This window comes from Diadema antillarum, unplaced genomic scaffold (genome assembly GCF_040938485.1).
Source record: "Diadema antillarum isolate AM-2024a unplaced genomic scaffold, OU_Dant_1.0 seq00001216_RagTag, whole genome shotgun sequence".
In the NCBI taxonomy this organism is placed as follows: Eukaryota; Metazoa; Echinodermata; class Echinoidea; order Diadematoida; family Diadematidae; genus Diadema; species Diadema antillarum.
The window spans coordinates 883,922-896,578 of record NW_027272008.1 but is presented as its reverse complement, the minus strand read 5'-3'; the positions used below and the strand labels follow the sequence as shown (position 1 = coordinate 896,578).

The following is a 12,657-nucleotide window of genomic DNA, read 5'->3' as shown; positions in this document are numbered from 1 at the left end:
CAGTAGAGTCAGCATCAAGGGAAATATGAAATTTTGGATACAACACATGCATACAGGTAATCTTTAGTTCATGCAACTTCCCAGTAAAAAATCATCATCATTAGTCCCACATACTGAACTTGGTGTTTCTATTACCTGCTAAAAGCCTACAATCAAATATGAGTGCCAATCAGGGCTAGCTTTAATACTCTCTCATCAGTTAGAGCATGTACCTGTAGGATTTTTGATGCAGCGGTCAGAACCACAGATTCCTGGATCCACTTGTGCTGGTCTGGCTGCTTCACAAGCTCTGCCAGGGCCGCTTTGGTTAAGACCAGGTCCCCGGTGCGGAGTCCGAGGGCACAGAGAGTGACCAGGCCACGGATACAGGGTCTCGACAGCTGGGAGCTAGAACGTCAAGAAGCAAGACAGAAGAGTAACATAGTTGCACAAAACTTTTCACGGAAAGCATGTCTGATGCAGTGAATGAACTGCAATGTAGCTCATTTGGAGGACTTCATGTTGCTATATCAAGCCTACAAGTACAACCAAACCTGTTCACTGAGATGTAGCCAGGTTGGATTTGGATAATGATCATACACAAACTATCCAAGTTTTTTTCCTGGTCTTGAATGTGTAAATACATTCAAATGACTTGCTACGGAGATATGTAAGGGCAAATGTTGAAAGTCAAGTGCTCCCTTGATGTTCTAGAAACATAAATTTTTGCAAATTCTGTTTCATTTTCTACAATATCGTTCCACAACTGTGCATCATAAATTATTGTAGAGATAAATTACAGAGGGTGGCACGTGGAATTAACCCAAACTTTGAAAAATCAACAACCTTTGAATGTACTATCCGAAATTCCTAAAATTTTAACTGAGTGTTTTGCTGATCTATCTGCATTCACTATGAATAAATTATTACATTGTATATATATTACAATATATGTTTGGGAAAACATCCCCGTAACAATACTGTCAAATCAGAATTATTTGCGGTGTGAAATTTTCACAAATTGGAGCCGACTGCCTTTTATGCAGCATGAAATTTTTGCAATTTGTCACTGGCATTCAATGCATATAGTGTAAACAAGAACTTTTGCACGCAATAAAATTCCGAAAATCATGGCTCTCGCGAAAATTACGAAATTAAAATGCACACACAAATTTCTGGTCTTATAGTAGCGAACTTTTTTGAGGAAGATTTGAGTAGTTCCCGGTGCCTTACTTCTTGAAGAGGAGCGTCTTGGCAGTATCGATGTCCCCGCACTGGACAGACACCATGGCTTGGGCGGTCAAAATCTCTGACCGTTCAGCCTCATCAGTGGTCAGCTCTGACGCCTGCTCATAAGCTGCTCAAGAATACCACACATAGCCATTCAATCATTTTGTTCATGTAATTATCAGGTTCTCATTACACACCACTCAAAAAGCATATAACTCACAATGAAATGTACTCACAATGAAATGTACTCACAGTTTGCCTGACAGCTTACAAAAGGCAAGGAAGAAGAGAACTTGCTATAAAATCACAAATAATTATGCTATAAAGCAAAGACATATTACTTTGAATTACTAAAGCAAAAGTTATCAAAAACTTTAAAGGGGAAAATCATGAGATTTGACAAACCATGAAGCTGTAGTAACTGCAGTTGCTGAAATAAACCAATTAATGACCCTTCACATAGATTAACATGATTTTTTTTTTCTTTCACAATTTATCTGGCTGCAAAGATTTTAACATTTAACTTCAGAGCTGTAGGAACACAGGGCTGCTATCCTCTGCACATACATACAACCTTGTATACACACTAAGAAAATACACAGAAAACAAACACATTCTGCAAGCAAAATAAAGAATACACTTTTTTAAAATGATGAAATGGGACATACGAAGCATGCTTCATAACATTTTAGAGGAATCTGATTTCAGGTTTTTTTTTTTCAATCTCAAAAGCAAACTTTTCCTTTTTACAAACAAGTAAAGAAATGCAACACAAGAATACATCAGTGATTTGAAAATTGGCAACATTCCTCACACACTTTATATCTTCTAATATACTAACTGTGATCAAGAAAGAAATCTTTGAGCCTGTGTATACACTGTACATACCCAAACAGGCCTGCGGCCACTCTTGGTTTCTATACAGAGCCAGGGCCATGGCAAGGATATCACGAGTGTCGGTGAGAGGGGTGATGCGTCTCATCTCCTCTTTAGCTTCCTCCACTCTTCCAAGAGAACTGGTGAGGTGGAAGATGGGCAACACCCCAAGGAAGTAGGAGAAGAGATTGTTTATGCTCATAAAGTTTCTGGTCGCTTTCAACACTAATTCAAATCTTTGTCGATGATCCTATGAAACAGTCATGGAATAATGAAGCCATGCATATAAAAAAAAATGAAAAACCTATTTCTACCTTCTGGAAAATCTCTTAAAGGCATTGACATGTAACTATTCTATTAAATCCAAATGAAAAAGTGACTTTAATATTAAGACTTCTAGATTACAGGAATGTACAGTGCACTCCCGTTATAACGAAATGCTCGGGACCGGCAGTTTTCTTTCGTTATAACGAAATTTCGTTATAACCGAACAAATACAATATATAACGAAAACAAGGAAACCACGTATATATATATATATATATATATATCATATTCTGTTTGCTGAATACTCATCATACACTGGAAAGCTAACTGAAATGTGATGGGATAACTGTATTACATTAATAAACGCAAGTTTCCCTCAGAAAATGTGCGTGACACAAGGAGCAAACACACAGTCGTGTGAAGCGTTCACCCATGCAGAGATGCTATAAATGCTTGTTCCGCTACGTATTTTCGAAAGCAATTCGCATTTCGTTATAACGGAGCACATTTCTTTTGTTTTTCTTTGTCTGTGGCGCTTGGAAAAGACTTCGTTATAACAGAAATTTTGCTATAACCGTGTTCGTTACAAGCGAATTTTGTACCATAGACTTTAATGGTGATAATTTTGGGACCAGAAGATTTACTTTGTTATAACGAAATTTCGTTATAACCGTGTTCGTTGTAACAGGAGTGCACTGTACAAATATGTCAGATTGTCAAAGTACTCTTTAGCTCTTATCTGTAACAAAAGCTGCACCCTTTGTAGAGCAGAAAGGGTAGTGATGCGCAGAAACAAACAAAAAAATCATTTCAAATATATATCTTACATATTTTGAATGCAAAAAGGCAAACAAACTAAGTATAACAAAAACACATTAATTGGCAAATTTGTTGATACAGTGTACCTTAAGACTCTTCCATGGTTGGCTAAAGCTGTGTTGATGGCTTTTACATCTCCTCCACTTACCGCCAGCTCTAGAGCTCTGAAAAAAAGAAAGAATTACACATTCCACTCTTCAGGTCAGATTTGGTAAGCAAAACAATAGATGTAACTATCACACCAAAAAGCAATTTAAGCATTGCTTTTACCTGTCAAGGAAAAATGGGTATCATCTCTTGAGTTTCTTTGTGTATTAATTTGATTGACATGCAGTCCATACCCCTGTCACTACCAGAACCAACTTGACAACATTAATTATCAATGTCATTTTAAAGCGGTGGTCCTGAGAGTGTTAATCTGTTGAAGACGAATCCCAAATATACTCAGGCAGATGTCTGTGGGAGATATGTAGCAGTGACAGGGTAACTCAGTGCACATGAACGGGTCCTAACCCAGATTTCAAATCACATCTTCTCACCAATAGCTGCCCTGTGTGGTTGAAAGCAAAGAATCTCCTCTTTCAGATTTTTGACTGAAATTCAGAAATCCATCTGGCAAGTTTTTGTTGGTTTGGGGATACAAAGTCACATTTGTAATACCACTGAATAGTGAACAGTTCCCCCCCCCCCCCCCCCCCCCACCACAACACAGTGACAGTCACGCCCTGAACCTTACCTCTTGAAGGCACTTTCTGCAGCCCTGTGCAGTCCCTCTCTCTCCAGCAGGATGCCATGAAGGGTGTGGGCCTCCGCACTCGTCTGCACCCGGTCTGGCCAAAGCAAGTGAGATGGAGATTCATGAATTCTACCTAAACATGGCATGCACATGCTATATCTTACAAATGGGTAACACCTATCTGCCACTCACATCAACACCTGTGCTATGACATCTTGATATACTTTTTCATATGTTTCTCAGTGGGACGAGTGCTTCTGCTCTAAAAGTCTAATCTTTGAACATTTAATGACACTGGCTCGGCTGATCTGTCGGTTGCATCTTTTGCCACAGTAAGACAGGATAGTTGATAGAATAAACTCACACACTCAAAGCAGTGCCCCACTAGTTTGAACAGATGTAAAGCTTGATTTGATTTATTGATAAAGATTTATTCATGTTGCCATATTAGTTTGGAATGGTTTTCCAGCATATGTCGTGAGTAGGAACTTGTGTTCTGGTCGTAATATGAACTAGATCTGTCGTCTTTGGGACACGATACATATATGGTATAAGTTTGAAATTGATAGGCAGAGGACTTTCTGAGCTAACCTCTACACAACTTTTGAGGAGAAATAAAGAAATATATAAACAAAGAAGAAGAAAGAATTTCCGTACAGAAACAGAAGGTGATCCGAGAGGATACTCGGATCACCTAATAAACTGTAGTATGCTTGAAGTTTTTTTTTAATGGTTTGAAAATTTTCCTTGATTCACTTTCCTTTGTTACCCTTATCTCTATGGTAACATCATTTAGTTTTGTATTTTGCTTTGAAATGTAATGTAAGGGATAGTTTTGAACTGAGAGAGTGAAAACAACCAAGAAAAAGCATTAGGACTGCAGCAGACATATCAATGTCACAGTGCATTGCTTACCTGATGAAATAGACTTTCTTTACTAATACCCTATTACTCCAGACTAAATAGTTGATGCCTTGCTTTTAATTCCAGGATAGGAAATTTTGTTTTTAACTACTTGACCTGCCTTAAAGTCAGACTGAAATTTAGAATTTAATATATTTGCACCAACTGTTGGAGTACTTCTACATTTTGCGGTATTGATACCCTTGCAAAAGTACCTAGTATTTTTTGACACATCCCTGTCTGTGAACATAGAGAAGTCAACAGATGATAGAATGTACTAAATGCACCACATTCAGCCTGCTTTGTACAGTATCGTCAGGTGGCATCCTCTCTGGGTAATTAACGTACCAGCCACCTTGCCGACGGCAGCCGTTGCTGCGGGAACAGCCCTCATCTGGGTGATGTTGAAGCGGTAGAGCTCGGATCTCTTGTCGAGGGCTGAGTCCAGGATGGTGCCGCAGACCAGGTCGGCATAGCCCAGGCCCCCTTCCACCTGCAAGTGGCAGCCAAACAAAATGGATGATATGAAACTCCCACAGAACTCCGTTTAGCACACTGATCCCGAGAGGAAGTATCTGGATATCTCATTGGCCCATGCACACTGTACAAACAATTGAAGCCGCCGAGCCGCCATCTTACCAGGCACAATCTATGGGAACCTGCATGCATTTTTCAGCAGAGACTGTCAACACGATCATGTGACGTCATGAGCTCTGTACACAAGTGTATGGGTAATGCGCATGGTAAGATGGCGGCGCTGTGGCTTCAATACCTTCGCCCACTGAAATATCCAGATACTTCTTTATAGAGATCAGTGGTTGAGCACCAGTCACATTCAATGCCCAGCTTTCTCAACACTTCCTGTGCTTTGTTCACCTACTAGCACACACACTGGAGTGCTTTCATCACTAATTGGCTCAGATGTCTGGAAACTAATCGCCAATGAACAGAGATTACTTAATCCAACTAATCCCATTGTGTCATCATGGCCTCCTTGTCGGGTTGAGGTACATTGTTATACCTGAGTGGGCTTGCAAGCTTTACGATTAGGTCATGTTTGGAAGGATTACTATAAGCTGACAAAAAGGATGGCAAGTTAAGCTAAATGCCTGGGCACAGAAATGAGTGAAGTTGGTAATCAAGCACAGATGTATACTGTCCACAAATATACAAGACTCTCCTCCTGTCCCAACTACATAATCTTAGCTTTCTTGTCAAACTGTGACTTTTGGCATTATGCTCAAATGCATTTTCTGCCTTACATTGATGTCATGTCTAGTCGAGATTAACTAAACGTGACCGTGCATCACAAAACAAACAAAAAGTCGCACCCCTTGATTTTACGTGAGGACTCAAAACAGGTGAAATGGGTCAACTAAGTCAATCTGGAGTTTTTCATATTTTCTGAAAGAGCTATCTTTCTTCTACTTTATTCTTTAGTTTGGAATTATAACACGAATGGTAAAGTGTGTTTTCAGCAGTTTTTGTACAACCCCTTTTTTAGGGAGAGTAGAATGAACATGTTTGTATTAGAGGTCCCCTTTCATTTCTTGAAATTCTTTGTACACTCTGCACTTTCAAGTCTAATAACTTTAGAAAAATTAATGCTACTGCTTTGAAAGTTAGCAATAATCATGGACAGAATGTGTTAATAGAACATGATCAATTTCAGCTTAATCTGATAATCCTTTCATTGTTGTTGCTCCAGTGGTTGACATCCTGTGTTTTGTCCCTTTCATCGCACAGCTAGGGCAGCTTGGTGAAAGAGTAAGCGCTTGAATAGACCCTGTACTTCAGAGCCTCTTTTCTCAGTTCACACTTGTCCAGAGTGTGTGCTTTCTTTCCAGTATTTAGGTAGGTTAGGGGAGTCCATTTGAATTGAGTTATACATCAATTTAAAGCTTAGAGTCTGCTCTTTCAGAATCTGTCCTTAACTAAAAATTCATGTCTGGCGACTTTTTGTTGGTTTTGTGATGCAGGGTCACAAATGCTAATGAGAAGCCATTTCTATGTGAATGAGCTAAAGATGCACCTCAGCACAATACCTACAGCTGTACAACAAGCTAAATACCTCAATGCCATGCTTGTGATATACTATGAAAAAGCCCTGCAAAAGATTTATAAATGGCAGTTCTTACAAGGGCTAAGCAGTCAAGGGTCACAACATACCTGCTTGACTGCGAGTTTGAAAGATGGATTTCATCAAAAGATGGTATTTTTTACTGGCAGTCTACTTTAATGTATGCTACATGTCATAACATTAAAGAGGTAATGCATTGCAGATGGGTTCCAGTCAATAAAGTCTAGCATTCTGCATTCAAAACACACAAAAGCATTTAACTAACGTAAACTTTGACTTACATGAGTTGTCAACTCTGTGGTGTGCCTGTATAGATCCATTGTTTCCTCCCTGCCCATTGTTTCAGCAATCATTCCCTAGGAACACATTAAAAAAGAAAAAGTAATATCAATAACATCTTGACAAAGTATATATTTGAACTAGCTCTCTCGGCTGTCATTGATTGTCATCACTTGTGGCATGATTAAAATCTGAATGATCATCTTCAAGGAAAGGTCAACTTCCGTAAGATCCATCTTTAGGACCACCAATAGGAGGTGGTTTCAGATGTAGTCTGTGCCACATTTGGTATGACAAATAATGTGCCACATGCTGGCCGTGATCTCAACTCAATTTACTATTTGACCTGGAAGCAGATATTTTTGGTTTATCCAGGATGACGTGGTCTCAACCCACTGAGGACAAGTCCAGAGTATACTCAGGAAAGTGTCTATGGGAAATGCATGTTGTAGCAAAATCAGCCCGTCCTCAATGGGTTAACTCAGTAGTGTGGAGATACCATGAAGTTGTAAGGTTGGCCTGGTTTAGATATACATGTATATACAAGAATCCCAGTAACAACTGTGTACGGCCTTATCACTGATCTCTATGTAAGTCTTCGGCACACACACCCAAAGAATCTCGACGGGAGTCGACCGTTACTGATATGAGTGTACACTTCAATGCACATATTCGCTGACGGGCGCTATTTGTGGTTTTCAAATGTATCCCGGTGGGCAGCAAATGAAGATCAATTCTATCAGGCCACCCATGTTTCCCCATGCTACTGGTCTTTAATGCCCTCTTATATAATGTGGTAACAGAGTATGCGGGTCAATTTCATGAGGAATGGATATGAATATGTGCATAAGGATAACCTTGGTCAATCGATATCCACAACAGAAATTGTTATAGCAAAGTTTCTAATGGCAATGTACTTGTATAACAGAACAGCCATTCATTCATTACAGGGGCTCTCAAAACGGTTCCAAAACGGGTGTGGGAGTCTTTAGTTCTTGGTGGAAAAAGCAATGTAGACTTTACCTGACCAATCCAGCTCTGCACGTAATCCGGATCGCGGGACTGGGCCACACCGAAGGCTTTGTTGGCGAGCTCCAGATTGCCATGGGATAAATAGAGGGTGCCTAAGTTGGTCCAAGCCATCGCATTCTGAATAACGAAGCAAATAATAGCAAGTAGTGAAATCAATTTGTAATGCTGCCTCTAGTTCCAGGGTATGTCCCATTCTCTTGTGCAATGTGAAGTTGGCAGAAAAATTAATCCATAGATATGCTCCCTCTACTTATATTGCATTACAGAAACATTAATTTCACAAAAATTACCTAACCAATAACTTTGACCGTGGAATGCCAAAAAGCCACGAACAACAATAATTATTCTCAAGCAAAATTCTGACACGCCATTAATTTCGTAAATTTCAGTAAATTACAAGAAGTAACAACAACAAATCACAAAACATATGAAATATACATTATATCTTACCTTTGGCTCTAACTGTATGGACTTGATGAATGCATGCTGTGCCAGGCCAGGATCATCAATGGCTGAAAATTTGAAATGTACATTAATGACAGGTGGCAGTCTGGAAATGTGTAATATTTGCCAAATCAGCAGGATACCCTGATTAATTCACACATTCAGATTATCATTCTGAATAAAAGATCACTTGACTGAGAAGTAGGAAATTTGTTACTGGTTTACAAAATTGACAGTTTGATAACTGAACTACATCTTACCCATAACAGGGGCGAATCCGGGAATTCCGTAAAGAGGGGGCGCGTTTACAAAATTAAAGGGGGGCGCACGCACCTGCATAAATTCTAAACTTTATATTTTCCAAACTGCATGCACAGATGTATCTATTGTGTTTTAAACTGACCTTCAAGTCAATGCTGAATTGCCCCCCTTCCCTGCATGCTTGACAGTATAGAGACTCTGAAGCCAGATCGTCCCCTATTTATTTGGTTGCGAGCTTTAATCAGTGTAGGAGGGCTTTTGAAATTGAGTTTGACAAATCATACATCATTGAAAGTTTTTTTTGAGGATTTCATGGTGAACGGAGACATGTCAGGACTGCCAGCATCCATTCTGTATCAACTCAAATTTATGGAGTCAAAAGGGGCATGAGCTTTCGATCCTAGCAGAATGTTCGACAGAGGCAAAATGACAATAAGGCAGGGAAAGCAATCATATAAGGACTACACACAACAAGAACAGTCAGGGGAGGGCTAGGGAAACAGAACAAAGAGAACAAAAGGGGAGGGTTGGAGGTTATGGGCAAGGAGCCCAACAGGTAAAGGGAGAGGGATTAAAGGAGGGTGGACAGACAAAAAGCAGAGGAGGGTCAGTGATGATCCGGAGGACCATGGGGGCAACCTTTGAAGGATAAGGATGAATAGGGAGACAGCATCAAACAAGATAAGGAACAACAGAGGGATAAAGAAAGGAAAAGAGTGAAATAGCAACATCAAGGGGGGGGGGGGGATGACCAAGCAGCCAGTCCTAACCTGATGTACCAAGAAGAGGCAACAAAATGAAAGTGAGAGTCAACCAACAAATGCAAGTTATTAAACATATCAAAGTGTATAATAAAAAAAAAATGTTTGAACTGTTTGGGTGGGGGTGGGGAAATGCATGCTGTGAAGGGTATGTCAGGTTTAGGAATAAACATGGAACACATTAGCCTGTGTTTCGTCAAAGTGCTAGAAAAGGATTCAGTGCTCGATACTGCACTCCTTCCTTCTGATACTCTACAACTCTCGAGACTCACCGGGTTGGGCAGCTATGACCCCCAGACATGTCCAGTGGATGTAGTTTGTCGCGTCCAGAGAAATAGCCTTCTTGATGCACTGCATGGTATGAGAGAAAAGTGACATACAGCACTCAGAGAAGAGGTTACAATGGTTGTTACTGAGGAAAACTTGTATTAGAGTCAACCTTGCCTCACGTAAATCTATTTGGACTAGAGAAATTGCTTTGACTTAGAGAAAATTTGACTTTAATATGAAGGAATAAAATCATTAGAATAAAAAGAGAAGAGGACTTGAAGAGACCTTAGACTTAGGCGATTATTTGACTTATGCAAGGTCAACTTAAAGGGGATGGCTGGTAACCGATAAGTGGGAATCAGTGGGAATGCTGAGGAATGATTGTTTCAATCCTTGTGGGATTCATTTAAGAGTATATACTACTGTTGTGTGAAAATTATTTGCTTCAAAACTGTCTCATATTCAAGTAATGTGCAAATTAATGCCCCGTCACTGACCAGGCACGCTAACCTGGAAACATTAAACTGCACATTACTTGAATATGAGAATAAACTGAAGCAAATGATTTTCACACAACAATAGAAATATAACATACTCTTAAATGAATCCCACAAGGATCGGAACAATCATCCTCCAGCATTCCCACTGATTCCCACTGATCAGTTACTAGCCATCCCCTTTAAGCAAGGTTGACTGTGCATATCTGCACTATACAGTAAGCAATTTGGAGGATGGAATTAGACATGAGTGCTGTATTTTGTCTTTTCAAAGGTGTTCAGGATAACTTGTTAGGCTAAAAACAAACAAACAAACAAAACAAAATATGAAACAAAATAAATAACATCTGAAGAAGATTCACTTTCCATATCTACTGTCTGCCCCGCCACAGCCAGGGAGATGATACACAGGCTTAACCCACTGAACACTGGAACGAGGTGCACTGTGGCATGTATTCAGTGGACTATCACTCAATCTTGGAGACTGTGGGTTAATACTGGTGCCCAGCCTCACCTGAAGAGCTTTGTTTGCCAGCCTCCTCTCTCTCCTCCACTGATACTGGTGGAGGTAGTTGACTGCCAGGTCATGCCACAGGCTGGAGCAGTCCTCCTGGTGTCTTATAGCCTTGCCGTAACATCTAATAGGACAAGCAAGCACAAAAATGTATACCTACAACAGGGCTCAACACTATCTTTTTTCTCTGGTGGCCCATTCAGGCCACTAAAATATTTTTAGATTTGACATTTTGGTGGACTGAAAAGGAATGTTTTGGCCCAAAATAAAGTGATACGAAACAATGCATTCGGATTTACATGTAGTTATCCGATCGGGCCACCGAAAGTTAACTTTTTAAAAATTTGGTGGTCTGACATAAATTTCTAGTGGCCCTGTGCACATTCCAATGAAAGAGTTGTGAGTTACTGAATGTCAGATGTGATTACCTCAGCTAAAATTGTATTACACATGGTTGCAACTTCTATCCCATCACTATTTGGAGAAAACATTGTGACACTACACTCCAGTTCCATATAAAATTTCTCATTTTCATTTCCAATCTTGATGACAGTTCTGCCATCCTCTTTGTATGGTATTAATCTGTATATTACCGTCTTCTAGAGTAATTTTTTCTATTTGTGGCAGGGTGCCTATTTGCGGCAGGGGCAATTTTATTCATCAATAAAACAGCACTAAAGAGCGTCAAGTGTGCTCAGTCCCACTTTAGAACAAAAGTGGGAGTTACACTTGTACTTGCACGTGCTATGGGAAGTGAGAGTACTCTCGCACCTGATTGAGCAGTTTCATCAACAAGTAATACTGCCCCTGCTGCAAATAGGCACTCTGTCACAGAGATAATTACTCTAGAGCAAGGCTTGTGTCTTACCTTCCACCCAAGGCTAGAAGCTTCCCCTTTCCCACCGTCACTTTCTTCCCCTCCTGCATTCCTTGAAGGGCTCCATCAACTGAAATGCTGCAGAAAATGCGGACAAATTAAAGGCAGAGTCTTGCTACTTAAAGGATTCTATAATCAATGCACAACATATGGTGTACATTGGAAATTTTCGAGCTGGTTTTATTTAAACAGGCTCTCAATCACAAAAAAGACTATGCAGGAAAAAGTTATAGAAACAAAAACAAAAAATTGCCCCCCACACACTGCCCCATGCCAGCACACTAGCATTGCAAAATCAAGGACTACCCCACTGCTAGTAGAATCCTGATATCATGTTTTCAGGCCCCCTGCTCAAATCCTTAGAATACTGGCACTTTTGGGGGTTTTTTCCTGAGAGCTTTGATCTCATTTCAAACAATGTTTTAAACAGTTTGTGTGAGAAGTCAAACTTTCTTCTGATCGTCTCTGTTGGCTGTTTATTTTTTCCAATTATCATGAAAATGAGAAGACTCACAAAAATGTCTGAACAAATGTCATTCACTAAAATAACCATATGCGAAAATATCAGCATGTTTAGTGGCTGTTTTTGTCTGGCCCTACATAAATTGGGATATATCTCTGGTAATCAGAAATCATTCCTGCTTCAGTACCAAACATTAACCTTCACTACTATCAATTTTTACTTCTGCTGGAAACAAGTGTATTTACAGAGTTGGCATGCAAAGACTTGATTCAATTACACACATTTTATACAACCTCATGGAATACTTGTTAAAAAGATCAACTGCTTTTATGCAGATACATGCATCCAAGTTAAGTTTTTCCTCCACAA

At 39.8% G+C, this 12,657-nt stretch overlaps 1 protein-coding gene across 1 annotated transcript in view; it reads right to left on the bottom strand.

Moving 5' to 3' along the window:
• The window catches only part of LOC139744877 (superkiller complex protein 3-like), a 43,881-nt gene that overhangs the window by 9,392 nt on the left and 21,832 nt on the right, over positions 1 to 12,657 (bottom strand). Inside the window, exons 22-33 of the mRNA XM_071655288.1 lie at positions 11,817 to 11,903; positions 10,949 to 11,072; positions 9,940 to 10,018; positions 8,652 to 8,713; positions 8,193 to 8,318; positions 7,172 to 7,246; positions 5,159 to 5,303; positions 3,908 to 4,001; positions 3,258 to 3,335; positions 2,098 to 2,225; positions 1,213 to 1,336; positions 213 to 387 (exon numbers count right to left, since the gene is read on the bottom strand). Coding sequence (XP_071511389.1) covers positions 213 to 387; positions 1,213 to 1,336; positions 2,098 to 2,225; positions 3,258 to 3,335; positions 3,908 to 4,001; positions 5,159 to 5,303; positions 7,172 to 7,246; positions 8,193 to 8,318; positions 8,652 to 8,713; positions 9,940 to 10,018; positions 10,949 to 11,072; positions 11,817 to 11,903 — 1,297 coding nt within the window. The remainder of the gene's footprint in view (positions 1 to 212; positions 388 to 1,212; positions 1,337 to 2,097; positions 2,226 to 3,257; positions 3,336 to 3,907; positions 4,002 to 5,158; positions 5,304 to 7,171; positions 7,247 to 8,192; positions 8,319 to 8,651; positions 8,714 to 9,939; positions 10,019 to 10,948; positions 11,073 to 11,816; positions 11,904 to 12,657) is intronic.